The sequence below is a fragment of the Pogona vitticeps genome, chromosome 7, assembly GCF_051106095.1.
Source record: "Pogona vitticeps strain Pit_001003342236 chromosome 7, PviZW2.1, whole genome shotgun sequence".
NCBI lineage: Eukaryota > Metazoa > Chordata > Lepidosauria > Squamata > Agamidae > Pogona > Pogona vitticeps.
In genome coordinates this window covers 31,230,126-31,246,331 of record NC_135789.1, presented here as the reverse complement: position 1 = coordinate 31,246,331, position 16,206 = coordinate 31,230,126, and the positions used below count along the sequence as shown (strand labels likewise).

At 44.4% G+C, this 16,206-nt stretch overlaps 1 protein-coding gene across 1 annotated transcript in view; it reads right to left on the bottom strand.

The window, feature by feature from the left end:
- The window catches only part of TRIM37 (tripartite motif containing 37), a 30,710-nt gene extending 16,049 nt beyond the window's left edge, over positions 1–14,661 (bottom strand). Inside the window, exons 1-14 of the mRNA XM_020786834.3 lie at positions 14,215–14,661; positions 11,970–12,071; positions 11,440–11,480; positions 11,088–11,204; positions 9,925–10,012; positions 7,761–7,883; positions 6,313–6,436; positions 5,537–5,604; positions 4,943–5,067; positions 4,446–4,496; positions 3,144–3,225; positions 2,413–2,489; positions 1,249–1,428; positions 52–166 (exon numbers count right to left, since the gene is read on the bottom strand). Of these exons, the coding sequence (XP_020642493.3) occupies positions 52–166; positions 1,249–1,428; positions 2,413–2,489; positions 3,144–3,225; positions 4,446–4,496; positions 4,943–5,067; positions 5,537–5,604; positions 6,313–6,436; positions 7,761–7,883; positions 9,925–10,012; positions 11,088–11,204; positions 11,440–11,480; positions 11,970–12,071; positions 14,215–14,235 (1,314 nt within the window). The 5' untranslated portion in view covers positions 14,236–14,661. The remainder of the gene's footprint in view (positions 1–51; positions 167–1,248; positions 1,429–2,412; positions 2,490–3,143; positions 3,226–4,445; positions 4,497–4,942; positions 5,068–5,536; positions 5,605–6,312; positions 6,437–7,760; positions 7,884–9,924; positions 10,013–11,087; positions 11,205–11,439; positions 11,481–11,969; positions 12,072–14,214) is intronic.
- Positions 14,662–16,206: the final 1,545 nt, after the last annotated feature.

Here is a 16,206-nt window from a genome sequence, read left to right as displayed (position 1 = left end):
AAGCCCTCAGGCTCCCTCACGTTCAAGGGAAGGGTTTTGCAGGTGGCTTACTTCTTTCAGGTTGTTTATCTGTTGGACATAGCTTGTTTGGGCAGCTTCCAGCTGAGAAATGTACCAGTGCTGATCCCGACATTTCTGGAAGAAAGTAGGAGAGCGCACCTGGAACCTGCCGGGGGTGGGGATGGGGTGGGGGGCACAAAGTCAAAGACACACAGGATTCACGAGGAACCCCTCCCCCCACCTGTCACAGGAGTTAAAACAGAATCCTGTGCCCGGAAAGTCGGGGAAAGCTTTGCCTCCCACCTCCCTCTTTGAAATGACGGCTGAAACTTTAAATGAGGAAATTAAATCAACTCAAGGTGAAAAGTCTTTACCTTGCGCCTTCTGGGTGTAAAATGTCTGAAAGATGGCTTATCTTTCTAACAATGAGTACCTACCTTTGTACATAGATTACTTTTTTACATATCTAGATGTATAATGTTTTCTCTATTAAGCCATGAGCCCTATACAGTGGTGCCTCGCATAGCGACGATAATCGGTGCAGCAAAAATCGCTGCAAACCCCTTCAATGCATTCCTATGGGCTTCAGACTCACCTTAAAGCAAAAATCCTCCACATGGCGGCCATTTTCGCTGCCCAGTAAGCAAGGAATCCATCCTAGAAAACAGCGGGTGGCCATTTTTTTTAACCCGGTGGCCATTTTGGAACCGCCGATCAGCTGTTAAAAAATCATCGCTTTGCGGTAAGCGAAACAGGGTACCGATCATCGCAAAGCGATTTTTCCCCATAGGGAACATCGCAAAAAGTTAATCGCTATGCAATTACTTTGTTAAACGGGGCGCCCGTTAAGTGAGGCACCACTGTAATACCATCCCCCACAAGTGACATCTAAATCTAAGACCTCTGCATTTATCGCAGATCACCGATTAAAAGGAAAAGTGATCAGTCACAGTCTTTGGAAATCAGCCGTCCTCAACCTGCAGCCTTCCTGATGGGTTAGACCACAACTCCCACCGTCCTCAGCCAATACCTAGAGATCACCAGGTTAAATTAAGGCATGTTTAAATCTAACGGCAGAAATGAAGTGGAAAATCTCTCACGAAATAATTTCCGTCCTCACAAGAAGGCTGAAGGGGGAGCCCAACGCGTGGGACTCGGGACAAAGTGGTCGCTGTTGTGCTCCGCCTGATTTCATCCCGCCTACTTACCATCCTCTTGCACCCCAAACGCTGGGACAGCTACTCTTACCTCAAAATGACTGTGTCGTTTTGCCTGTTCAGGTAGCCTTCGTTAGCGAGCAAGTCCAGACGAAAGAATCTGTTGTAACCCCAACACTCCCCAACTTCGAAATCAGAAGCAAACTCTCGGATGATGTTCTTCGCAGGGTCATTCGTGGACTGGTGAACCATTTCTACGCGATATTCATACCTTCAACGGGGGGAAAGAGACAATAACAAATATAATATCCATTTATACCTGACACTAGACCTGAACTTTTCTCTCTATGTTCCATTGGCATGCCTTACTAATTTAAGCTTACCTAGGAACAGAATTTCATACTTAGGAATGACTTGGGGAAAAAAACATAAGACCTACTCAAGGGTGGTCTAGAAAGAGTACTGTTACTCTGAAATGTGGAGCATTTTAAACAATGTTCTAAGGTACTTCTCACTGATCAGATGTAGATGTGCTCTTCCATGAAGGACCCCCTTCTGTCCAGTTAACAAGCTTTAATGGGGGGGGGAAGGCTTTTCTAAGCAGAACTGTAAGGAGAGGAGAATATGTCTTTTGTGGATTTCACCTTTTTCATTAGACCACTTTGCTCCCTTAGTTTCTTTCTGGGTTGGGGATCCTGACGAACAGCATGGGTGATGGAGGTGGGGCCGGGAGCTGCATGAGAGCAAAACCTGCCTCTTACGACTTCCATTTACAGAAGCTTTTTCTGGGCCACTGGTACTCTGCTGCAAAGGAGGGTAATAGAGCAAGCCTGCAGTTTTGGAAGACCCCCACTAAAGTACTAAGTCACACAACCTAGATCAAAATTAGCATTTCCCCAGAGGTTTTGGGGCTTGGGAGAACTTTCAGAAGTCTCAGCCAGCACTGCTTATAAAAAAAAAAGGCTGGACTCAGTGATCCACAGGGCCCCTTCCAGCTCTACAGTTCTAAGTTGATGATGAACAATGTGATTCAAGTCGTCTGGAGGACCAAAGCTTTCCTTATCCCTGACCTGGGTTCTTCTCTTGCTCAAGGAGTGAAGACACAAAGTCTGATCACAGATGCATTCAGACGTGTTAAAACCGGTCCCTCTGTCACATTCCTCCCAGCATTACATTTGGGGGGGGGGGGGGGGGAGGAGATGGAACTTTAATCCATACAAGCAAGTCGAGAGGAACGGCTAGAAATCGTCCTTACTTGGATGTTTCTGGCAACCCCGCTGACAGCTCAAGAAATACAGACAAGTAGTAGCCTCGCACCACTCCGTTTCCATCCTTTAATTTAAAAAAGTTAAAATGCTAGTTAGATGGTTAGAATGCACTGCCACAAGAGTTGGAAGCTAATATTATCGTTTTCCTAGAACGACTAAGACATCACTGGAGCAGACGTTTGCACACTGCAGACTTCCAAGAGTCAACAACTGAAGGGAAATAGTCTCTTGCAGATAAACCTTCTGCACGTGTTTGAATAATACCACCACCCGGGTGAACAGTAGCATTGTTTAATGTTCACAGAAATCTCACTCCATTGTGCCACATAATCAAAAAAACACCCATGTTTTTGCACCAGAGCCATCCAACCACGAGCCTCTCTCTGAGAGTCCTCTTAATTTGCTGTTCCTCAGGTGCTGCTATAGTTCGATGTATTCTGCATTTAGTTAATAAGCAGAATTTCTCCAACTGCTTTACTCCAAGACAAACTTAAACCTAAATAGGTTTTTTTCCCCACCAAAAGGAAACTGGAATCCTGTAAATCTCATTTTTAATACCATGGAAGCAAGAAAGCAGGACGAATCCTCAATTTCTGTTTAATTTCAATTTCAGTTGTATCCCAAGACAATTCGTGCGAATAAAACACTGCACCATCATAATGCACCAGGAATCACAACTGAAATTTTAACAGCCATTTTTAAACATAATCAAACTCACTGGATAAACCTTCAGCCTCCAGCAAAGCCCAGAAACCTGAAGAGGAGGACTGTACACTGGGTCTGCCCGCTGGCGTAAAGTGCTGTTGAGACATTTGAAATAAATATTCAGCTCAGAGATTAAGGTAAATAACAGGCATTTATTCCTCTGCAAAAAGAAAAAAGAAAATCAAGTGTTCCTTAAAGTACTTTTTCAAATAAGCATGAAAAAAAAAATCCCCATTTGAATTAGTAGTCTTTCAACAATGTCATGGGATGTCCCTTCTCAATAGCTATCCCACGTCTCAAAAGCTCTGTACAGAATGAATCTTACTGGGGGGGGGGAGGTTACACTTGCATCAGTGTAATTAGTCAACTGCCGGTTTATGCGGCCTTGGTTGCATTCCTGGTCACACCTCCAATTCTCCGACTGGCACGAGACCAAGAAGGGAAGCAGCAACTTCTACATTAGCACCCATCCCACCCCTGCAATACACACAACCTCCTGTATGCCAGTTTAAGTCACCAATAGGATTCGCCCCGCTGTTTCGTTCCATTATTGGAATTACTTCTCTTTAACTTCCTTTAAGCCCTTTGGTATCAATTCCTGTACATTTTTGTCTCACATACTACCCACCCCACCTCCCAGTACTCTAAGGTTATTTAACGTTTAGCTTTCCTTTTAACTGTACCGGTTTTCTCCCAAAGATTTTTCTACTCTGGGACACACACCAATGGACTGTCCTCTCCATTTCATTTGGAACAAGTCCGTAAGAGCACCAAAATGTCCTACCCACCACTCCGAGCCGCACAGGGGCCAGGAAGAATCAACTGCGGCTACTTAAGTGTTTCTTTGTGCTTATCTGGCACTCTGCTCCTAATCAGGAGGACTCTAGCCAGATTGGACGTACACATACACAGGCTCTGCAAAGACATGATGCCTGAACGTGAGAGTCTGAAATAGATTCCCAGGCAACAGGTGCAGTCCAGTGACACATTGGGTTGAATTTGTCTGTTCTAGCCTACAGAACGATCTGATTACATAAACTTATCTGCAGGAAGATTTATATTTTGGGGGCGGGGAGAACCATCTGTTGCACAGGTGGGTTCAGTTCTTCATTTCAACATGTCCCTCTCACAGGAATAGATGTATCAGGAGGAGATGCTAGCAGGAGAAGGCAGATCCTGTCCTCTTTGCCTAGAGACATGTACATAAAGGACCGCAACACCCCATATGTTCTGGGACTTAGTCCTACCTCCAATTAAGCCCTGGGATTACCCCACAAAAAGCGAGAGTCCCATTTTTCAGAAGTCACATTCCTACCTGAAGTTCTCCAAGACAAAGGTGGTGGAATCATAGGAAGGCACTAATTCACTGCAGGGAGAAAAGGAACAAGGAAATCACGATGCGGGTATGGTGTCCAAGAGTCATTTCCTGAACACATGAGCTAATACAGAAGCGGTACCCTACGAATATTGCGCTGCAGAAAATTCCAGAGTTCACTTGTGACATTTTAAAAAAGAGGATAACAGGCCACAGCTAGTTAGGCTGCCAGTCTTACTGTACCAGCAGCTTCGTCTCTGGGCTGTGATGTGGGACTGAACAAACATTAGCTGCGTTCTTTCTAGCAGCATCAGAAACTCCAAACTAGTATACACAGAAGACTATCCCAGTTTGGTTTCCCCGCTCCTAACCACATGAAGGGGGAAAGGGTGTCTATTATGGCCTAGGCCACAAGGGCTGAGAGGGTCAGAAAGGACGTCCTTCACAACAGCCTCCACGCAACAAACCTAACACTTCTAAAAACGCTGTGGCCGTACCTTGTGAAGTCCGGAGGGACAGGGGTGGTGACAAAAGAGGCCATGGGTTTCCGGTGGACTTGCTGGAACATCATCAAGATCTCAGAGCTTTTTGAGATCAGTTCACTTTTACTGCAGGACCGCAGCTGTAAAAAAAAAAAAAAGAAACCACAGGCACACCACAGGCGTTAGGCTCCCTCCTGAAGTGGCTGAGAATCAGCTCTTGGGACAAGTTACTTTCTTGGACTGCTGCTGCTCCTAGAACACCCTCCCTTCCCCCCCCCCCCCGAGCTATAATCAAGAAATTCTGGGGGCTATAATTCCCCCCCCCAGAAGCCCCACTTTTTGAAATAATATGGACAACTTCTATGCCATACCTACTTGGCAGCTGCTCTTTACAATCTGACAGACAGAGGATATAGAAAACTGACTAGTGCCCGACATAATTATACCCACACAAGAATATTCAAACTCTTAAGAAAAAGCACAGGAGGGAGATAAAAGACTTTGCCGGATAAGGAGTCAAACTAACAATCCACACTCTTTGCTAATGAGAGCTGACATTAAAGTAGACTGAAGAACCTCAGTAGGCTTGAAACCATCTGTTTCCATCACCTGGTGCTCCACTTCCTGCAACAGAGACTCCAGAAGTTCTGTTTCTTGAGTGAGCGAAGTCTTTTGACCTGTTTGGAAAAACAAAGAACCAACATCTGTTTTTTTTTTTTGTAGACTTTTAACAGCAAAACTGCCCAGGAGCTTTGCTCTCACAACACAAACATATTAGAGATAGTAGAAAATTTAGAAGGCTACCATTAAAACAACAACAGCAACAAATGAAGAAATCAATATATACGTGTGCTGTTCCTTTAAACCCCAAAGCATTCATAAGCAGGCCAAATCATATCAACACGAGGTTAGCTTGATTTCACTGAGGGAAACACACACCTAAATGGTTTTAGTTTATGGAGTTTAGCAAGTTTTTTTTCTTTACCTCTTGTCCTTTTAAAGGCTAGTTCTAAGCCTCCCAGTCAGTAATGCAATAATACAGAAATAATTAAGGGCAGAAGTCTCTGATAAAAGCTCACACCTGCCCTTTACAGTTCCAAAAGTATGGGGCTAACAGTTCCAATCCACTCTAAGACAAATAACAGAAAAGGTTGTTGAAATACCTTAGAGTCTGAGGACCACAGCGATGTCAACATCACTGTGCTGTTCAACTATCCAAAAGATTTCAGTCCACAGCGTTTTTTTTTCTCAGAAGTGAAACTATTCCCAAGCTTTTCAGACGCAGCTGTAGCTGCATACCTCACACTGACCCTCAAATGGCAATCATTTGTATTACAGGAGTGTTCCTGCCCCACCCACCCCCCTCTAAGAAAAAGCAAGCCTACCCATTAGTGTTATAAGTTTGTTCTTCAGCTGGGTATCTAACCTAGCAATCATCATCTCTACGGCGTTCCTGATTTCCCGAACACGCTCATCTTTTGCACTGCGTACGGCTTCCACGTTCCTCTCCTGCAAGTCACAAACGGCATTAGTTCACTATCCGGTCACAATTCCTCTCTTCAACTATTCAAACCTTTATTCACAGATTTAAACATTCTTAAAGGAGAAATTCAGCCTTAACTACAGTGCCTTGTTAAGAGCCAGAGTACTCAGAGCAGAAAATCGTCCTTGAATTCACTCTGATGATGTTCTTTTGATTAGCACATCCTGATCATCTGAATACCACACAGGCTAGCCATCAAGAAAATCTGACCCATTCTGCATAGCTACTGTCTAGACACATTCATCATAATAATCCTCCAAAGCAGATCACATACATGCTTCATTTTTTAATAGTGAAAAGGTATAGAGTAGCAGCAACGTTTTGGAAAGTGCCCTCTAGTGACTTAAAGAGCGAATTACTGTATCAAGGAGAACACATTTCCAGACATAACAATTTCTTAAACTACAGACCAATACCCAGACAAAGATCTGCAAAGCAAACAACATCCCTCTATAGGAATAATAAATAGCTGGCTTCAAGCAGTATTTTAGTTCCATAATCAGTGCATCCAATGTCATATAAAACGACTATTACCAGACTTTGATAGTACCATAACCCTCCTCTACTTATAAAAAAACAACAATCCTAAAACTTCACTCATCCTTAGCTGTCTTTTATTATTCTCCAAACCCTTCCCAACAAAATATCCACTTGCAATTTAAAATCTAAAAATAAATGCAAACTTACAATAAGAATGCTTACAAAAATGTATTCATTTTCCATTGGGTAAGGGAAGATCATAGGGATGGGGATTTGGATCAGGGTATCCGGGTAGATAAAAAATACAGAATGTGATCAGATAGAGAACAGAATATATCCTTATTACATCTGTCAATATGTTTCTTATTAAGCTTACTTCACACTTATCGTTTTTTCTAAGCTTTTAAAATCTAAAATTATATCTTATATTTTTGTTCTCATAATTTTAACCCTTTCATATTCTCATATCCAATTATACAAAGGTTCCCACTTTTTTTTTAGCCTCAGCAATGTCTTTGTCATTTAATACTTCAGTTAAAATATCCATCTCTGCTGTTTCAAGAATTTTTTTTTCTTTTAACTCCTGGGTTGTTTCCATAAAAACGTATTTTAAATTCAAAGTACACACAAGACGTTCTCCTTCAGAAATCTTAAACTTTACTAACAATGCCTACCACAGACATTTGTTTTCATCGGGTTAGAACATTTTTGACTTATCGCCTCAGACCTCCATTCATGCCTTATTTGGGGAAGCATTTGCCCAGTTTTGAGAATCGGTGACCCAAAATGAGTAGACAAGGGAGATCTTACCACTTCCTGCACCAAACTGATTAACTCCATGAGTCTTCGACGGAGCTTGGCTACCTCTTCATTCACTTTCGTCACATGCTGTTCGTATATTTCGGCTAACGGTTTGAATGTATGTCCTCCGTGCTATTGGAAAATACATACAGACCAATGTGCCAATTTTAGCTTGAGAGTTTACTTTCCTTTTATTCACTTAAACCACGGAACGCTACCTAAACAAAGCCCCTGTCTTTCATCCATCAACCAAGCCTTGCATTCGGCTCCTAGTCCAATAAAATGTTGTGTACTAAAGCTATTCAGAGGCCTAAGTGAAGGGATACCCTCTGTTCTCTATGCAGCCCTTCAGCGAGTTTAAACAACAAATGTAGAAGTCTGAAGCAACCATTTCAGGGTAAATCTGCTATCCTGGGCATATCTGTTCTAAAAAATCCAATTCTAGGTTTACCTGATCTAAAGGAGTCACCTTCCTTTGTGAAAGCCAAGCCTCCTTCAGGCAGTGTATATATTTTGGTCAAATTAAGTACCTTATTATTACAGGACTGTTATCTTAACAAGCTGTTATATTTGGTAGTCAGGTGGGCAAGGGGCTTTCTTGATACAGAATGCCCTCCCTGTTGAGGCTTGCCTGGCACCTCATATATTATATTCGTGTTGGTGCTAAATTGTTTTTGTTTTTTGTTTTTTTTTTAAGTTTCCAGCTTTGAAATCATTTTAGCGTCAACGGCTTTCGTTATTTTGGCCAGAATCCTACAGGGAAACAAAATGCACATAAGAGCCATCGTGCAATGTTTTTCACTCTTGGCTTCTCAGACAGTGGGCGACGGGGCACAAGACCAGGTATGGGACATTTCTCGAGCCCAAGGAAACAGAGGATGGCAACAGACAAGGCAGCAACACAGGTAGGCTCATGGCTGCCCATTGGCTCTGTGCAAATCCAAGGAGATCCTAAGCTTCATGACATCATGGAAAATTTACAATGCTGTTGCGAGTTTCTGTTGTACTGGATTTCCCCTTGGCTGCTGGTTTTATGCTGTTCCTGGATTTGACAGTCATCGCAGGCGAGGGGGTAGACAATCAGGTTTTTTGTTTTCTTCCTTCCTTCCTTCATTTACTTATTTATTGAAGCAGAACCTTTTGCTATTGGGTGAAAGCTGAATGCCATAGATCAATTTATTTCTAGGCCATTAGTTTGTGGTTCTATCAAAGTCAATGAGACAAATGGGGGAAGAAGCTACACAAAGCTATCCAGATCAATTCCTTTCAGAACTACCCTGGCTAAAACCTCTGTCGGATTACAGATTTAGTTTAATCCAGTAAAATAAGACTGAAACACCACGTGTCCTGTCGCTTCTCTGTTTTGCAGCATCAACTCAGGCTCCCTGAACGCCTTTAGTCTAGCATAGTCCAATGTTTGTATTATGCCATACTTCTCTTCAAAGCAATTAAAACAACAGTACTTGACTGGACAAAGTTTCTCTTCAATATTCTGTACAACAGTGAATCTACATGAGATGTTTAGAGTTTGATTATTTAAATGTTTTGAAAATAAGTGGTCTAAATGATAAACACTAGACCAGCTCATGTTTCGATACAGCCTGTATTCAAGCAGCTAGCTGGTAGCAAGAATGAATACCACACAAGTGACTGAGGAGCCCAACAATGGAATGCTGGAATCCTCCGTCTGCGTTGTCTAGAAATGCAGCTCCCCATCTCTCCACCGCCAGTTTCTTGCAAGTTAACCGTTGTTGTTGTTTTTTCAATTTATTCATTTATTTTTTGCAGGACAGTGACATGTTTTAAAAGACTATCCCAACAAAATCATGCTGTATTAGGAAAAAGGTGACTTTTGCTCCTACGAAGCAAGGGGGTCGGGTGAGGAAAGAGCAGTCTTCCAGATGAATGCCAGCGTTCCTCATCACTGGCTATGCTGCCTAAGGGCGAATGGGAGATGAGACCAACATTTTTGCTGCCTTTTACCCATCTCTGTTATTTTGATATAACCATAGAAACAATCGCGCTATGATTCTGTATTTTGAGTAACACTACCACAGAGTCACAGCTAGGTCTACAACATTTCAATACAGCAAAGTTACTGAATTCCTTCAGGGCCCCTGGCCGGCATGTCTAGAATTACTAAAAAAAAATACGCCAAAGAGCTGAAACTCACCATGCCACCCCAGAGGGCACACTGGTGGCAAATGCATTTCTTACACGTCCAGCAAAATACACTGAGCTTTTCATGATGATTTTCACACCTTTTCAGAAAAGGAGAGGGGGGGAAAGTTTGCAAAATGCAGGCAAGCACCCCAGCAGTCTTTCAGCTGTGCTACCAACAAGAATTCACTTTCACTTGATATTGGTCACTTCTGGATGTCGTTAAGAGGCAAGATACGAGCTAGACACAAAAGCATATTCTCTGCTATCATCCCCATCTGGCTCCTCCCTCTGAATCAAGCAACTAGACTAATATCAAAGCAAAAAGTTCCTACTGTGTATGAAATCGGATCCTGGCTTGTAATTCCCTTAGAAATCAAGGACAGGAAACAAACTTTTCTCCCAGCCTGTTAGGGAAACAATAAGCCAGGAGTTTCTGTTTGAATACACTGCTTCCCTGTTAGTTTCTGGCTTGTCTTGTTTAGTGGCTCCTGCTGGCAGCAGAAACAAAGCAGCCCCTTGCAGCACTGCACGTGAATCGCACACCAGAATTCTCAGCCATTCTGGTTTATCACTAGAGCCAGGTGCAGCCCCTGCCAGCTGCTAGAAGTGATTTTAGTCCCATTTTACATTCCCTAAATTAGAAACAACATTAGTGTAGTTTTGTAGGATAAACTGCCAGCCAAATCTGGGTCACGTTCACAGCAAGGCACAATCACATGCTGGGAATCCCCCAGCTTTCCTATACTCCACTTCTGATATGCTCTCCCTCAGGTATTTTTGTCCCAAATACCTACACAGTGTGGTCCAAACCTATTGAGAGCTACTTGTATGCCTTCGTAATTGTCTGGGGGAAAAGCAGATTCCCTTTTCTTGTGTTTTCCTCCATTTTATTTCTCTCTCGTTCACTATCCTCATCTGAACTCATTTAGCAAAGCCATCCAAAAACTCCAATCCCTCATCTAGATGGTGGTAAGAGAGCAACACCATCAGAAGGGTCTAGACTCTCCGCCATGTCCCTTTAACAGTTAATCCAGTTCTTGGCATCATGGCTACCATTCCGTACACAGAAGGGTTGAAGAACAGAACGTTGTTTCCCAGGTTCAAATCCATTCTCTGGGCAAGAGGCTCCAAACCCTCCCTCCCTCCCTCCAAAGGCCATCTGTTCTCACATACTTGTCCTTTTCATTTTCTTCATGCTTGTTCAGGTTGCACAGCTGGAGCGTGTCAAGCTGCTGGGTCACTTCCTCGGCCCAACGACAATTGACCAGTTCTCGGAGCTGGAGCGGTGCTCTGTAAGGAAAGTTTTCTAGGTTAGATCCAGAGAATTGAGCTGAAAGGTGTAGAACAAATTCTTGAGTATTTTAAAGAATAATGTTCAAATTTGTCAAGACATCTCTTAGCAGGAGCCCCCGTTTCCCCCCCCAAAAGAATATGGCTGAGCATCATTACGGAAAGCATTCAGACACCTCCTTCTTGCAGCTCTTCAACCTTGCAGGTGCATCAGGAAGCTTCAGAAATTACTTACCGACAATGCGGACACTGAGCTCTTTGTTCTGTCAGCCAACGCTGTCAAACAAAAACACGCATATTAGGAAAGACTGGAACACTTCACAAATAAGAGAAGATACAGAGGTATTAGGTCTACAAGCGCTGATGCACGTTTGAGAACTTATTCATCCAGAACACATGGGGACAATTTAGACCCATGGGCATGTATCTACTGAATTCAACATAACTTCAGCTAGTCCAGGCTTCCATGCCCCTCTCATTTTAACAAGTCTGCTCTAGGCATGAGCGAGTCTGAATTCTGCCCTAGATATGTATTTTCCCTAAGTCACAAAAGAGGGAGGAGGTCAAGGATATCCCCAGCTCCAAAAGACACAAGCTTTGAGAACCAAACACAATAATTTAAAAACTATGTTTCACAAAACACTGTGATTTCCCTTAAGCTTACTGAAACTTCTTCCCGGAGAACAGTTAAACAAACAAACAAAAAAAGGCAAATGCCTACGGCTTCACATGTAGTTTTTCCCCAAACCTCCACATTCCACTTACCCGAATGCAACTGAAACAACACAGCTTTGAGCAGTGTGGACACAGGCGTGCATCACGCAACTTTTCCATACAAATGAAGCATCGGAACACTTCAGCAATGCTCTGCGGGGGGGGGGGGGGGTAAAAAATAAAAGAGTATTCCAGTCAAGGTGAAGAGAATACAATAGGCATCCGTTTTGTTCGTTCATCATATAAGCAACCCCTCCATTTCTATTAAGTGAGATAACACAAATCTCAGTTTTCCTGTACACATTTAGAACATGCCTGAATTTATAATAAGTCATCACTAAATAAACCTATGATCATCATCATCATCTCAGAATTCCTTTGATCCAAAATTCTAACAGCGGAACAAGACACTGATAGTGTTCCCCCCACCCAATTTAGCCAGAATAGGTTATAAATAAAGAAGATGTCAGAATTGGATCTAAGATCCGCAACCTCATGGTGCAGAATCCATATCATAGCAAAATTACAGCAAAATGATGGGAAAACTCCCCTCATCTCCTGCAGAAAAAAAGAAAGAGAGAGGATCCCACCTAAAAAAACCAAGGCAATTACATCACCCAAACCCACAAATTGCCAAGAGGATGTGATGATGGCTACTTTGAACTTGGGGCTCTAGGAATGCCTAGGAGAAAATCCATACTGTACATACGTACTTTATTGTTACAGCATCAAGCCATACAAAACGGAATACAAAACTTCAAGGACTGGCATGCACTACCAAAGAGCCATACCAGACATACAAAAAGTAAAATATCTAAAACAGCAAATATAGCAATGTAAGACCAAGGTCTAAGGGTTTAGCTGTCTATTCTGGCGGCTATAGCACGCCACCCAAAATGTCACTACCAGTTCTGTAGTATTTTATTTATTTATTTTATTTTATTTATTGCATTTATATGCCGCCCATCTAGACAGAGTCTACTCTGGGCGGCTCACAATATACAATATAGTAGTCCGATTTTGGTTGATTAACAATTGATTACAGTAGTCCGAATCCGGTTGACCTGCCATATCTTTTAAGAGAGGTGCAATATATTTTCCTCAAATCTTATTATGCCTGTTACATCTGAGCAGATTTAAGAAAATCCAGAGGGAACAGAGATTCTGCCCTTGTGGCTCTGACTAGGTAGATAGAATCTATCGAGAAAATACAGGCCAACCCAATATGTTTTGCTGCCTGAGGCAAAAAGACCAAAATGATACCTGCACACTTGTCATTAGGAATACAAAGGAAAAGCTGGACGGACAGATGAATTTTAGTTGAATACTGGGGAGGGGATGAGATCCGGAGAAACGGCCAGGACTTCGGTTCCTGCCACCCATCCGCCCACCCACCCCCCAACCTCTGCTGCCTGAGGCAGGGCCACTCGGGACCTCAGAGAAGGATGGCCGACCCAGGTTGGGCATCCCAAAGGCCCACTTCTGACCCAAATGGGTGTAAAGTCACCCACCGGGGCGAGAAAGGAATTGCAAGGACTTCCAACCCCTGCACCAATGCAAACAAGGCTTGGAGGTGCTGGAAAAGAGAAAGGCTTGGGAGGGAAGCCTTTCAAGCCTTTTCAAATGGGAAAGCATCCTTCTTAATTCCTAGGAATAACCACCATTTCCAGCACTCTCTCACCCCCCTCCCCATCTATCTATACACTGGGGGGGTTGAGGGAGGGAAAGAAAAATAGTTTTGACTTCAAAGTAGACTCCCCCCCCAATGATGGAGGAAGGGTGCAAAGAAGGGACCCAGGTGTCCTACACCCAAACCCAGCTCTTTTCCTGGAGGTGTGGGGGGGGTCAGGAGCTGGGGAAGGGTCCCAGGCGTCCTGGGGAAGCCCTCCAACCCATTTTGTCACAAAGGGCGGGGTGGGGTGGGGTCTGCAAGCCTTCTAGCCACCTCCCTCCCCCACCCCACCCCACCCCACCCCACCAGCAACCCCCCCCCAATCTAGCAAAGCCCCCCCCCCGTTCCCAGAGGGACCCAGGCGTCCTGGACCCCCCCAAACACTTTCCCCCACCCCCACCCCGTGTTTTTTAGGCCATTGCGAGAAGGGGGAAGGGAAAAAAATTCTAAACGCCCCCCTCCCCATTTGGGCCCAAGGGCAGATGGAGCAAAGAGGAGGCAGCCCCTTCCCCATCTACCTGCACAGGTGAGTCGTCGTCGTCGTCCCCCTTCCTCCTCCTCCTCCCCCTCCTCGGGCATTATGATAATCATTACAGTCACCATGAGGAAGATTTATTTATTTACCTCAACACTTTGCTCGTCCATGGTTCAAAAAGCGCCCCCCTCAGGCGAACCGGGCCGGGGTGGGGGGTAAAAAAAAAACAACCACCACCACCAACAGTCACCACCGGAGCTTCCCCGCCGCTTCCTCCGCCTCAGCCGCGGCGTCTCTGAGGGAAAATGAGACTCATTTTTCCGACTTTTTATTAGAGGTATAAGGATTGAAAGAGAGGAGGGGCGTCGCCCCCATCGTTGGGCTGCCTCTCAACGCGCATGCGCACGGGCGCCTCTCTCACACTCTCTCGCCCCCCCCCCGCACAAAACCGCGCGCCTCACGGCCCTCCTCCCTCTAAGGCTCTTTTCATATTACAACTCCCTCCGCCCCTTCTGTGGAAATAGTATGTGAGGAAAATAAGTCGGAAAAGGCCGTTATTAACGAGGGAGAACGAGAAGGCAGCAGCCGCCTCACTGCGCATGCGCCCGCCTTCGGCGCCGCGCCTCAGGGGACGCTGCCGCATTTAAGGAAACCGGCGAGCCGCCGCGCGCATGTGCCGCCAGGGAGGTGGGGGGGGTACCCGCGCGAGCTACTGTAGTAGGGAGAAGAGCTGCCGCGCGCATGCGCCGCCCAGTCTTCCAGCTTTCTTTTTTTTCGGCGCGGTGAAATGTTGGGATTGCATTAGGTCGCTGTCCTTAAAAATAAAATAAAAAATCCAAAAACCCTCTAGTTTTTGGTAAAGGCAGAGGAGGAACTTCCGGGTCCCTTCACGGGCACTTTCCTGGCTCTTCTAATTTGGTTTGATCCCCAACACCCTTTAACTAGCATTATTAGTCTAGGGAGTGCAGGATGATGGAGGCTGGCAATCCCGCAGCCTCTGGAGGGCCGCCGATTGCCTGTCCCTCCTCCACCATGGTTCGTCCACAAGGATGATGGAATAGCAAAAGCAACGATCTAGGATCAGAATTTTTTTCCAAAACAGTTCAACAGCTCAAGAGTGCAATGGGCATTATTACCCCCACCTCTGCAGATGCTGATTGATGGTTCAGATCCCAGCAGTTATCCATAATGGGCAATTTCTGAGCTTATGGTTATATCTCAAAAGTTACAATGAGGAGCAATTTCCTCTGTATGTGTTTTGTGTGTTCTATCTGACATCCTGCCAACTGGATGTCAAACAAGCACCCTGCATTTAATGCCACAAAGGATCCACTTATGTTTAGAAAACGTTAGTGTCTCCCTGGAATGGGGCTTCGCTGACCAAGCACATTCAACTTGGATCATCCTGGGGGGAAAAAAACAGCTGGCTGCTTTATGGGGGAGCGATGTTGCAGGCCAAGCAAAGAACGAACCGTATTTAAATACAGTAAATGGGATTTCTTCCCGCACAGAGACTGCCAGGAGCAGATGGCCGTCTTCCTAACTTCATTTACCTGGAAGTAAACACTCATATTGAACTGAAACAGGACTGACTTCCAAGGAAACATAGCTAAAGCCAAGGCACAAGTTAATCATTTTAAAAAAGGTGTCTTGAACACAGAGATGGGTGTTAGCCAGTAGTATATCAAACAGACCAAGAAAAATAGGAAGAATTTTAACCTCAATTACTCAACCACGGTTACAACCCTACACTGTCACTGGGGAGTAATTCCCTCTGGACACAATGAGACTTACTTCAGAGTAGTCATGGAGAGAGTGGTCCCATATGAACGCCAGCCCTAAGAACAGAAATAAAACCCATCGCTAGACTAGCACCTTGGCAGCAATATAGAAGAATTAATCAAATTAACAAACAAAACACAGTTTTCTTAAATGCTGACAGCTACTCATATCAACAAGCGTGTAACAGACCCTCTTTCAAGCATCTTTTATCTTACCAGGGTGACGCTGGAACCTTCCTTCCACCCACCCACCCCCCAAACAAATCCAGTTGGAGCTTTGATTCGTAACTGCCTCAATTGCTTCTCATCACACTCAGCGCTTCAGATGGTCAAGTTATGTCAACATGAACAGAACGGCTG